At 40.8% G+C, this 12,897-nt stretch overlaps 1 protein-coding gene across 2 annotated transcripts in view; it reads left to right on the top strand.

The window, feature by feature from the left end:
- LOC131823230 (alpha-fetoprotein-like) overlaps window positions 1–11,688 on the top strand; it is a 63,150-nt gene extending 51,462 nt beyond the window's left edge. For both annotated transcript variants that reach the window (XM_059159325.1, XM_059159334.1), the window contains 2 exons: window positions 4,424–4,556; window positions 11,558–11,688. In XM_059159325.1, coding sequence (XP_059015308.1) covers window positions 4,424–4,556; window positions 11,558–11,605 — 181 coding nt within the window. In that variant the 3' untranslated portion in view covers window positions 11,606–11,688. The remainder of the gene's footprint in view (window positions 1–4,423; window positions 4,557–11,557) is intronic.
- Window positions 11,689–12,897: the final 1,209 nt, after the last annotated feature.

Raw genomic sequence — 12,897 nt, 5'->3', positions numbered from 1 at the left:
CCCACAGCTTATAAGTGAGAGAAGAGGAGGGTATAGACAAGAGAGTTTTCCTGGCTCTCTCATTAGGTTTCTCTATTACTATTGGATCTATAGCTCGGATCCTCAGGGAAATTGTAAAGATGCTCATCAGTCTTTTGATGAATGGAATAAATGAATGAACAGGAGAAGAGCCGTGACAAGGTAGTATTTATTGTGAGAATCAGGGAAGAAGGAGACCATGGTTGGAAGCAACTGATAATTTGAAATGGAAGTAAGATGTGCTATTATTATTACAGCTATTGATCATTACTATTACCTTTGCCATTATTTACTGCCTGAAGTATGCCCCTTACTATACTCAGCCCTTTAATGCGCTATTTTGGGGCCCTTCCAAATGCCTTGCAATGTAAGTGTTCAAATTTTCTTTTTATAGATTCAAGTCAGAGAGGTTAAGTGTCTTGCTCACCATCACACTACCTAGTTGAACCAAAGTTAGTTTGACTTCAACGTTTGTGCCCTTTTTATGACGTCGGAAGGAAAGAGGAGTCCAGATTTTGCATGAACCAGTAGTAAACTCTGTCTCCTTCCTACACCAGCTCCCGCCCTTTCCATGCCGAATGCCCTAAGCCAGACTATAGAAGCCCTACTACATGTTTGGAGATGGGGTATTTCCGCAGTGTAGGTACCATGACAGGTAGTTTCTATTACCGGGGACTTCTGCAAGCCTATGCTCTCAGGGTGGGACAGTGAATTTCAGCATCATGATTAGTATTGTTTTTGTAGGAAAATACATTCTAAGACAAATTCCATCAAATTCCAATGGGAAAGAGCCTGTATTTCTCACTTTTACTAAGTAATTTCCTAAAAACTGATAATGATTATTCAAAGGTAGTGGAAACTGGTTTGAGGATATATCTAACCATACAGACTTAAATTGCGTAGAGACACTTAAAAACAAGTACAGCATTTTCTTTCAAGTGGGATCAAGTTTAGATCTAATTAGAAGACTAACTACAGAACTGTAGGAGAGAAAAAATAATGTTTATACTATTCTATTTCTTTTTGAAATATTGATTTCTGTTACTATTAAAGTAATGCATAATAATTGCAAAAAATTCAGAAAATATAGGAGAGAAGAAAATCAAAATACTTTTATTCCAACACTGCAGAGCTGCCCAGTATAAACATACATGTAGTATAGGAATATATGTCACATACACATACACGCACACGCTCCCACAATTGCCCTTTGCCCATCAGTCTGTGGTCTAATCTTTAATAATACAAGTTTTGCACAATCTTGCGACTAGCTGCTTATACAAAATTTTGGCTCCAGCAATTATCCCTAGAATCTTGAGGGGAGAGCTTAGGAAACTCCCTTCACCCCCAGGAATTCTCCAAACATGCACTCCCTGGCACCACTCCTGGGCCCCTGGGAATGGTCCTGCCCTCCAGCTGCTGCTGTCTCCTGCTCAGCTATAGGATGGATCCCTTGAAATGACAAAGCTGCTTTCTGTTTTGTCGTGAAAAAAAGATCAGTCCTTCCCCCGACCCCCAGGATTACCCACGTGCGGCAGGTCCCAGGGCAGTGCTGGGTGTGTCCCCATGGTCGGCAGGACTTCAAGGAAAGTTCCTTTACGGCACTTTTTCAAAGTGCGGACCCCGTGTAACTCAGAAATGAGACCAATGAAGGCCCAGTTGGGGAACCATGAAATCATTCCCGTCTTCCACTGATCAAGCTCTCTTACTGGATGGAGGTCTGCGAGGGTGACTTGGTCTCCGGAGGAGTTCTCCCAAGTGGTTCCCAATCCCTTTGCCTTCTGGGAGGGAGGCTGACCTCACTGGTTTGCTGTATATGCCCCAGACTGTAATATTCCCAGGAGGTCTGAAATCACAGATACTAATGCAAAGTGGAGATGACATACAGCTTTATTAAAAAGGTAAGTGGGGACGCCTGGGTGGCTCAGTAGGTTAGGCGGCTGCCTTCCACTCAGGTCATGATCCCAGCATCCTGGGATCGAGTCCCACATCGGGCTCCTTGCTCAGCAGGGAGCCTGCTTCTCCCTCTGCCTCTGCCTGCCATTCTGTCTGCCTGTGCTCGCTCTCTCTCCCTCTCTCTCTGATAAATAAATAAAAAAATCTTTAAAAAAAAAAGGTAAGTGACAGTATTACATGGAATAATATAAATTCTCAGCACACTGCCTCGATCATAGTAGATATCCATACACTCAAAAGATGTTGGCTGTTGCCACTATTCTTTTGTATAGCTTTTAAAAATTATAATGTATGCATTTTGGTCACTAATTATTCTTTAAAACCACATTTTAATGGCTCTATACTATTCCACCATCTGGGTTCCATAATGAATTTAACCATTTCTTATTGCTGGACATGAAAATTGTTTTCAATTTCTAACCAACATACATTGTGACAATGAGCATTTTTGTACATAAATCTTTGTTCCCGGTGTATCTGATTTTCCCCGCTAGATTCCTAGGACTTAGGAGGCAAACATGGAGGTAGTTAAAATCTCTTAGCTTCTTTCAGCTCTGTCTGGCAACTGAGGGACAACGATGATGTGTTCGTCAAACCAGCCTCCTTTTGAGGTAGTTTCTGAAAAGAAATCATTAGTGGGGCGCCTGGGTGGCTCAGATGGTTAAGCATCTGCCTTCCAATCAGATCACGATGCCAGGGTCCTGGGACTGAGTCCCACATCGGGCTCCCTGCTTCTCCCTCGGCGGCCACTCCTACTGCTCTTGTGCCCTCTCTCTCTCTGACAAATAAACAAAATCTTAAAAAGAAAGAAAGAAAGAAAGAAAGAAAGAAAGAAAGAAATCATTAGCTTCTGCTTTTCTAATATTTTCAGTTCTGCTGTTGTTTTAGCTTTGTGTATCGGCAAGGCAGGCTGCGGGTGTGAGGGCTGGGGGCGTGGGAGAGGGTGGAATTGAAATGACAACTTCAAAGAGGCATGTCCCATGGACTACCACTCAGCTGGAGGTCTTGTTCTCTTGTTTAATGGGAGCGGGCTATGGGCCTGAGGGCGCAGCTGATTTTGTCGGTCCCGAGGGCACTGTTTGACTGGGCTACGCTTGAGACCTGCAAAGCTCCAAGTTTGCTCTATCCATGTCCCCCACTTTGCTCCCAGGGCCTGCCTTCCTTCAGGCGACCATGCTCGCAGTTGCACAGTGCCTGAGCTGGTGCCCACATATGCTGGCGATGTTGCTGTTGGTCGCTACCGGGCAGCAAAAGGTGGTGGCCTCTTAGTCTAGGAGTCAAATGACCCCGTGAGCAGCTGGGGCTAGCTGGCCGCATTGAGACAGCGGGGAGAAGAGCATGGCGTGTCGGGGCGGAAAGCGGAACCGGCCCGGTGCGCACCTGCTGTACCTCCTCCCTCCACGGCGGGTCCCGCCTCCCCATCGTCTCCAGCGGATGGCAGCTGGACACAAACCGTGTCTGCCACCTGTCACGTGGGCAGCCCACCCCAGGCAAATGGGAGTTTGGAGTCTTCTGTCTTGTGATATGATATTATACTTCTAAGCCTAAAATAATTACTATCTGCAATTGTTTACTAGACCCCTGGTTTAAATTGTCATAGAAATAGCTACTTCGAGTTTTGAGATATTTTCTTTTATACCCATTCAAGGCACAGATAAGGCCACTGGGTATTATCAATGAATTTGAAAATGAAGAATCAGCAAGGGTTTTTGGTTGAACAGTAAAATACCAATTAATGTACATTTTCCCGACCCCTCATGACTTATTTTCTCTTTGGTTAAATCTGCCTTGGTCTAAAACGTTGAAAAAAAGAGAGAAAGGGAAAAGATAACACTGGAAGATTTGGAATACTATTTTATTAAGTAGAGAGACAGAAACCAGGTTACACTTTTGAATATTCAAAGTGGTTGAAACTACCGTTGTGGGGGGAACTCTTCGGTGAAAAACGTCAGAGATACTGTTAAGCCATGATAGTTTGAAATTAGTTTATTGGTTTATCATTAATAATGCATGAAAGACCCTTAGCTTTCAGGTGTGTCATACTTACAATATTTATTTGGAAGCTGGTTGTTCAGCATAAATATTCCTAACAAAATATAGGAAAACAATTTAGCTTACTATATCCATCTATTTACCAACCAATGCCATGAAAATAGAAAACAAAAATCTCTATCCTAGTAACAATTATATAAAAATCATTAAATTTAATGTATGAATTATGTAAAAGAGATGTCCTGGAAGAAAAGCATGTTGGGTGTAAAACACGAAGATGGAGATGGGCAGTGCGACCTGTGAACACATCACCGCGTTTTCAGGGCTTCGAAGCGTCAGAGTGTGGGTGACAAAGAGGCATGGGTGGTCCCAGCTTTAAATCAGTAAGGCAGGTGTGCAAGCTGGCCTTCTAGAACTCAGCGGGTACTTGTGTTTTTGCCACTCCTTTCTGATTCAGGCTCCTCAGCCACCTCGTGAAGCAGAAGCCATACGCCAGAGAGATGCAGTTCCAATCCATGACTGACAGCTTTGCCCACGTGGTGGAGAAGTGCTGCCCAGCAGAGACAAGGGAAATGTGTTTCCGAGAAGAGGTATCTGTTTATCTATTCTCGCAGTGTGCTTAGGATGTACTGAAGTTAAAAAAACAGAACTAAACAAAACAAAAACCCTTTCTCCGTCCTAATTGTGGGTGAATGCAGAGAAAATTGCAGTCCAGATGGATTGGTGGAATCCATTATATTCGGCTTTAAGATATGTGATTGAGAAAACTAGCGGTTTAGACAGGGATAGAGTCGCATACCAGTCATGACACCAGATGGCGTGGGGATATTTAGGATTGGGGGTGTGAGGAGGCACGACGGACTGAAGATTTGGATAATTGTAGAGAAAGGGTGTCCTTGGAATGTCATGAAATTTTAAAGAAATAACAGTTTATTTTTTTTTAATTTTTTTTTTCTAAAGATTTTATTTATTTATTTGACAGAGATAGAGATCACAAATAGGCAGAGAGACAGACAGAGAGAGAGATGAGGAGAAGCAGGCTCCCTGCTGAGCAGGGAACCCAATGCGGGACTCGATCCCAGGCCCCTGGGATCATGACCTGAGCCGAAGGCAGAGGCTTAACCCACTGAGCCACCCAGGCGCCCCAAGAAATAACAGTTTAAAAACCTGTCTGGGCAAACTGTAGTTTTGTTCTAGAAATTTCTGGGGCACAGTCAGGAATAGTCCCCAAATGTAGTTTGGGGCTTCACTAAGGAGCCAATGGAAAGGGTTTCATTTTCTCGGTGGCCAGAAGATCATTATCGGAGAGGTTGAAGAACAGAGAGAGGAAGAAATGATGACAGGGCAGAGTCTGTGTGCACACCCACCGAACGGACCACCAGCAGACTGTTTTCTGGAATTCATCTAATTGCATATAGTTAACAAGTAAATGATTTTCATTCTAAGTCGTAGGACTTAAATTTCTAAGAATATCATGGTAGGATGCGGCACAGAAAATTCATGAAAATTCATGGAGGGGACCCAAGACAAACTGCTGTCCCAGGGACGTGACGGGAGGAGCAGAAACTCAGGTAGAGTAGATTATAGTATCTGAGCAGAGGAATGCAGAGTGTAGGTGGAAAAAGTAAAGCAGACTTTATAGTGCAAATGGGCTGGGACCATTCGGACCAGGGTTAAGTTTAGCAGTGGCCCAGGGAAATGTTTTCACAGGTAACAATTTTTATGAATCCTTAGTTACCTTCAGTGGCTCTTTTCTACCTATTTAGCTAAACTACATTATTTATGTTAAAAATCAAATGTCTTTGGTCTAGTCAAGGGCAGGCAAATGACAGCCCTCAGGCTAATCGACTCCACCTCCTGTTTATATAAATGAGGTTGTCTGACACACGGTCCTGCCCATCTATTTACTTATTCTCTCTGGCTGCTTTCTGTCCACAATGGCTGCATTAAACAATTGCAGACTGATGAGTTGTGACAGAGACTCTATGAACTGCAAAGTCCCAAATATTGACTGTCAGGCTGTTCACAGAAAAACTGTACTGACTCCCAGACTCGCTAATGACAAAGTCAGAGTAATCACCTACGCTAGAGTCTATTTATTTATTTTAAAGTATTTTTGCTTTTTGTAGAGCGTTCAGAGAACAGGTTTCCACCTGAGTAACAACCCCATAGCCACACAGATCAACACACTCAAGAAGGGCCTGTGTCTGCGAATTCCCAAGGGAGTTTTCTTGACGTATTCTCGCTTCTGCGTAAGAATACGACTTGCTCAAACTATTATTGGAAAGCAGCATGATAGGGAGAGTTCTGTGGGTTTTTCCCAGGGCTTTCGCCCAGCACTGATCTAACTTAATGGTTTAAAAGCCCTACTATTTTTCTTTTCCCTTCCCTCCTCTCTCTACTTTCTTTTAGGATCTCTCCCCCGAATTAAAGGAGAAAATAGAAGCTATCTGAAGAATATATCATGTTAATTAAAGTTGGCCAGAATTACTTCTTTGGATAAAAATGCTTATTATCTGTAATTATGCCTTATCTCTAACGTTTTGTCAAGTTTACCCTTGTCTGATTATTCCAAGGCAGTGATTCTGAAATGTTAGTGCGCATCCAATCAATTCCAGAGCTTGCTGGAACAAAATCAGCGTTTTCCTCCCACAGGGTGTCTGATTCGGTAGTTCTGGGGTGGGGTCTGATAATTTACACTTCCAACAAGTTCCCAGGTGCTGCTGACGCTGCTCATTTGGGAACCCCTATAAGAATTATTTTGCTGGGACACCTGGGTGGCTCAGTGGGTTAAAGCCTCTGCCTTTGGTCATGATCCCAGAGTCCTGGGATCCAGCCCTGCATGGGGCTCTCTGCTCCGCGGGGAGCCTTCTTCCTCCTCTCTCTGCCCTCTCTCTGCCTGCCTCTCTGCCTACTTGTGATCTCTCTCTGTCAAATAAATAAATAAAATCTTAAAAAAAAAAAAAGAGTTACTTGGCTAAGGTGCAAGCGGCTGATTATACACTGTTCCCTATCCCCTCCCCATATTTCCATATGCCCAACTCTCAGTGAGAAGCTGGAACCAAGGACAGGAGGGGAAGTAATGAAACAATTGGAAATAACATTTATGAAAGAAAGGGAGAGAATTGGGGGATATTAAATATTAAGCTACGACTGGAATATTTTTAAAAACAGCCTTATAGTATATAAACAGGCTTAGCAAAAAAATGTGGGGTAGATGACCAAACTACCTAAGAATTTTATCGCCAAGAACTGGTGTCTTTGTACTTCTACCTTTATGAAAGGAGTCTAGGTTGACTCTAGTGCAAAGGAATAAAACCTAGCTACTCTAGGAAGCCCCTTGGAACCAAGACCCCAGAAGTGAAGAGGCTCAGCCAAAGGGCAGTCTGTGCTTGTTCCAAGTTAGCTAGAAAAGACTAAGCGCTCCAAGGACCTGCAGGCATGTTCTTTGTTTTCTTTTGAGATTTTAAGAGTCGATTATGGGAACCTGTTCTGCCTGTTAAAAGAGAAAGTAGGCAGGATTGAAGACTGTCTTTCTAACTATAGCCATTGGGAAGATAAAACCTTTTTAGACAAGATGGAAGACATTTTAAGAAGCAAGCCAAATTCTGAGGAGAAAAAGGATGGACCAAAGTCAATGTTGGAATGTTGGCAAGAGTACAACTGAAATATATAAAAGGGGGAAAAAAAAGAAACTCAGCTATACAGGGTGAATTTGGATCATCCAGAGAAAAGGCATCTCACATTTCATGAAATAAATTGTAGACATCAGCAGGTTCAAAGAGAAAATTCAACTCAGAGAAATTCTCTCTGCCAGGTCAGTGGGGAACGATAATTATAGCCCAAGATATTTCCCTATCAACCAACAGAATATAATATAGAAGAAGGTAAACATGAATAAGCAGAAATGTGGGCAAGTTAAAACAATGTTTTGAAAATAATATATGAAATTTAACAATGGAAAAAAGGCAAGGTTCTACTGTTAGATGTGACTTAAACCAGGTTCATGTGGAAAGATCTGCTGGTTAAGTCGTCTGTACCTACCAGCTTGTTGGGTCTAGTATCAGAGCTACCACAATCTTGGATGTGTTTCTGAAGAGAAAACAAGGATCAGATGAACCAACGTGATAACCCAAACTTATGTGGATCAGGTCATTCCCGGTTACTATGTTCAGTTTCTTACCACAGTTTCTTACAGTTACACAAGCTTTGAAAATTGTGTAGGTAATGCACGAACATAGTAAAAGTTCAAGCAGAAGACCAGGGTGCATTTCCCATTCCCAAAAGGTAACCAGTTTAAGTTTTCACTTTTAGTTCCAGTGATTACCATCATTGCTGTAGTAGTTTCTTAAAATATTAACATCACATAATGAATTAAGTGTATTTAGGCTAACTTCCAGAAGCCTATCTCTAGATGTTTTCTTAATTTATTTAAAAGTATTTTTAATTCTTTTATTAGTTATATGTTATTTCTTGGCCCTTTAATACCAGTCAGCATCTAGTGATTCTCCAAAAATAGTTACCATGTCTAAACTTCCTTTGACTTCCTTGCCAGCTTTTAAAAAAAATTTCATTTTATTTTGTTTTTTGTTTTTTTCCAGCGTTCCAAAATTCATTATTTATGCACCACACCCAGTGCTCCATGCAATACGTGCCCTCCATAATAGCCAACACCAGGCTCACCCAACCCTCCACCCACCTCCCCTCCAAAACCCTCAGTTTGTTTCTCAGAGTCCACATGGTTTATCTCCCCCTCCGAAAGCTATATATACTATTATGTTTACATTGTCTGGGTTTATTTATCTGCATATTAAATATAAGGTTCATATGCTTTGTTCATAAGTGGTTGCTAAAAACTGGAAACCATTAAATACTATATTTAATTGTGTGTTTAGTTGGAACACTATTTACATTAGTACCATGAATGGATGGACCAATGGAATGACTTACCCTGTTAAAAGGTGTAGAGATTAAACAAAATCTTTTTCTTACCTAAGCTGCAGAAAATCACGCCACTTTTATTAGTTTTGCACATTTGGATTACAATTCCCTAGTATATCCTTCTGTTTTTGAGAGTTGTTAATTGTCTCTCTTTTTCTATGTTGGCAAATAAAGCACCTACTTTCGTGATACCGCTGAAATGTTTCAGGTTCTTAATAATAGAGTTTTTGTAACAGAATATTCTGTCTTCTTAAAAGTATATTTCAAAAAGTCCTCTGACTTAATTTTTCAATGGATCTAATTATTTCTAATAATTTCTAATAATCTAATGATTCATGGCTGTCCACATGGGGTCTCATTTTAGTGTAATCCTGGGTAAATTGGACTATTTCTAAAATACTATTTTATGTTTTTTCCTGGACTATTTTGTTTTGCTGGACTACGTTCCTAACACATATGTGCATACGCATGTATTATTTCAGAATGAACACCTGGGAGATAAACTTTCTGGGTCTTTGCATTTTAAAATATTATTTTGTCTATATATTTGCACAATATTTTTGCTGATTGTCAATGGGGGTTCTTTGGATATAATAATAGGATTGAATTCTGGCTAAGTCAAGATTAGCTTATTGAAAGGGTAGTGGTGGCTACAGGAATCTTTAAGAATTTTATAAAACAGGCTGGGCAGCAGACAAGAACTAAAACCAATTCAGAAGTCAATGACTTTCTGTTCTTTTACTGATGTGACATCTCATCCTTTTATTATCTTGAGTTCCTATTTTTGTACTTTGAAATATTGGTCAATATCATACTGATGACTTTTTTTTTCTCATTCATTTTTTTCCTCATTCCTCGTTCATCATTATATCTTGTTGCTTTTTTTTCTTTTTAGCATTGATAAAGATTTCTTATTCTTTTTTATTTTTTAAAGATTTTATTTATTTATTTGACAGATAGAGATCACAAGTGGACAGAGAGGTAGGCAGAGAGAGAGAGAGAAGGAAGCAGCCTCTGCTGAGCAGAGAGCCCAATGTGGAGCTCCATCCTAGGATCCTGGGATCATCAACCGAGCAGAAGGCAGAGGCTTTAACCCACTGAGACATGCAGGGCCCCGATTTCTTCTTTTTTTAAAATAATATTTTTACCATTATTGCACTGGGATTTTGGAAGAGATGAGAGACAATACATTTTAAAAGAATCTGGGCAAATTGTTATGTCCAGAGAGTATCTATAATAAAAAAAAGAAGTGTTGAAAAGCATGTCACAGGGATATGGAGAAATTGACTGGTAATGTTTATTCCAAAGTCTTAAGATGAGTGACATGCTAGCAGTCTACCAACATGTCTAGGATCATAGGAAGCCAGAGTGACTAATTTGGTGTCAGTGTAAGGAAAATGTCTCTTCTTTGTTTTCTCTGATCTCTGCCCTCCATTATATGAGTCCATGTTTTATATTTCAATATCTTCCTTGGACTTTGCCTCAAGATATAATGCTACCATCCCTTATTTCATGCAGAACATTTCTCATTATTATGATAGTTTCTCAGAAGCCTTTCTTCTACCTTACCTTTATCAGAAATGTTCCCCTTACCCCAACATTTGTTATCATTACAAATTAGAAATTTATTGAGGAACTATGAAATAAATACAGTCGAGAGGGACAGATATAGAGAAATATGACTTACTCCACTCTTGTTAGGTTCAGAGCCAATGAACAAGATTAAATATGAGGGTCTTGAGGTTAAGCTTATGGGAAAATTTCCCATGAAGATGGATTTAAATCTTTTAAATTTAAAAGGCATTTTCAAGGCCCTTCTTAAATCCAAAGTCATGAGTAGCCAAAGAAACGAGGATACGTTAAACTGGGGAGCAATTTTTAAAAACAATCTTAAATAGATTCCAGACTCCAGAGGATTTAAATGTGGTCTGTTTGAGGACAGGAAGAAGGACTAAATTAACTGACTTCTAACCATGTCCTACAGGGTGCTAGGAGCTCTTAGGAGTGCAAGCCATCTATCACCTGGGGGGCTGTGTGTGTGTGTGTGTGTGTGTGTGTGTGTGTGTGTTCATCTCAGCAGTGGAGTTCTAGGTTCCCATTCCCACAGTTAACTAAGAGTTAACTTTTATTGATTTCTCTGGGCTTCCACAAATAACTTTTATTTGAATAAAGCCTACCTGGGTAAAAATTGAAGAGAACTTCTGGAGTTAACATCGAGGTTGATTTCAGTATGTATGAAGGCAGTAGAGACACTGATAATGTTGGTGATTTTATTCTTCTTAAGTTCTTATACCTGATAATGGTTTAGCATGGGATTAGCCTTGGGAAGCTTTAAAATGTAAGGAGAATCTGATGTTGATTGTCTGTTTTCTTACCCTGCAGCAAGAGTCCCATATTTTTGTGAGGAAAAAACAAATTTTTATTTATTCCGAATCTGGGGTCCTGAGGGGGGAGAGACATTGCAGTTAGTAAAGCCCTTAAGCTCAGAGACTAGGCTCTAAGAAATTCCAAGACCTTGAGCTGTGGGCACATTAGAGCCTCTCTCAGGCCTATAATAGACAAGTCTTAAAGATTTTCTATTTGGGGATCATAGTTGTTCAGATGTTTTGTTTTGTTACAGATGTACTTATTTGATTTTTTTTCCCCCCAGGGGTCCAAACTGATTGAAAAGTGCCAGTCTCTCTTGGGAAGCAGATGATTCCAGGAAATGTCCAAGTGAAGTCTTTGCTGAGCTCTGCCTTTTACTTTTCATGAGTAATAAAACGCATGTCTCATATCCAAAATACTAATGTTGTTCATCATTTTTAAGCTACTCACAATGTTACTCAAGGATCCTTGCCAGGCTACACTAAATCCCTCCTTTCCTGCTTAGCAGAGAAATCTGCTTACCGTAACCCTCGTACAACCAGCTGACATTCTTCCGTTCTCCCAGAAGCTTCCAGCCTCTCAGGAGCTGCACCAGAAATATGAAATCTCAGGGGCCTTTCAAAACCTCAGATAGAGGTAATGGGCTGCCACATCTCGCCGGGAACTGGCTGCTGGGTTTCCAGAGTGTAAAAGACCCAAGTGAAGCTTTGAAGTTTCTGTCTATTCCCCTGCTGAACTGAGTGGAATGTGCTTTATAATAAGTTACCTTTATAACTGTCTTTGTTTGGTTTTTGTTTTTTTGTTGTTGGTTTTTTTTTTCTTTTTTGAAGGTGTAGAACTGGAAGGTACTTGGAAGCACTTACAACATTCATTCATTCAGTAGATTTTTAGTGGGTATCTGCTGGGTACAAGTCATAGTCCTAGGAGCTTGTGACCCACCAGTGACCAAACAGAACAGAAAAAAAATTCCTGTCTTCATAAGGTTTACCTTCCGGTGGAACTCGGTGAAAACATACGTTTCCTTCTTTTTGCCTCTTTCTTTCAGCATCGGTTAAACTAGAACTATCAGGACTTTGCCTCATGCCTGTGGCATTGAACACATTATGAAATCAAGAAAATATTTAACATTCTGTTTGCCAAGAGTCTTTGAGTTACTAGCAAAGCTCCAAAAGGTCAGGACTGAGGTGAGGAATAGGTCCTGTGGGTGGTACCTTGTCACCTACGTGCTAACTAAGTTTGCTTTTGCAACAACCGGTGTCCTAAAGACACATAGTCAGACGTGATTCCGGCTCGCTGTCTCGGGCTGCGTACTAACAACCAGCATGGGGCTGTGTGCCACGTACTACTGTTAAGTTTTTACCAGGAAAAAATTCATTTGATCCTCATCACGATCTAATGAGGCAGGTGCTATTACTAACCTTCCCATTCTACAGACGAAAACATTGCGTGCAGAGAGGTTAAGTAACTTGCTCAGGCATTCACAGGTGGTTTGGAACCAGGAGGCAAACCTAGACCATTCAGCTCCAGAAACTGGGCTCTTCCCTAGTGCATTAGCGCTCCTCTGGCAAGTCAAGGAACAGGATCTGAAAACTCAACTTCACAGTATTGAGGAGATAATGGCTA

The sequence above is a fragment of the Mustela lutreola genome, chromosome 1 (assembly GCF_030435805.1).
Source record: "Mustela lutreola isolate mMusLut2 chromosome 1, mMusLut2.pri, whole genome shotgun sequence".
NCBI classification, from domain to species: Eukaryota; Metazoa; Chordata; class Mammalia; order Carnivora; family Mustelidae; genus Mustela; species Mustela lutreola.
This window is presented reverse-complemented; position numbering and strand designations above follow the sequence as displayed.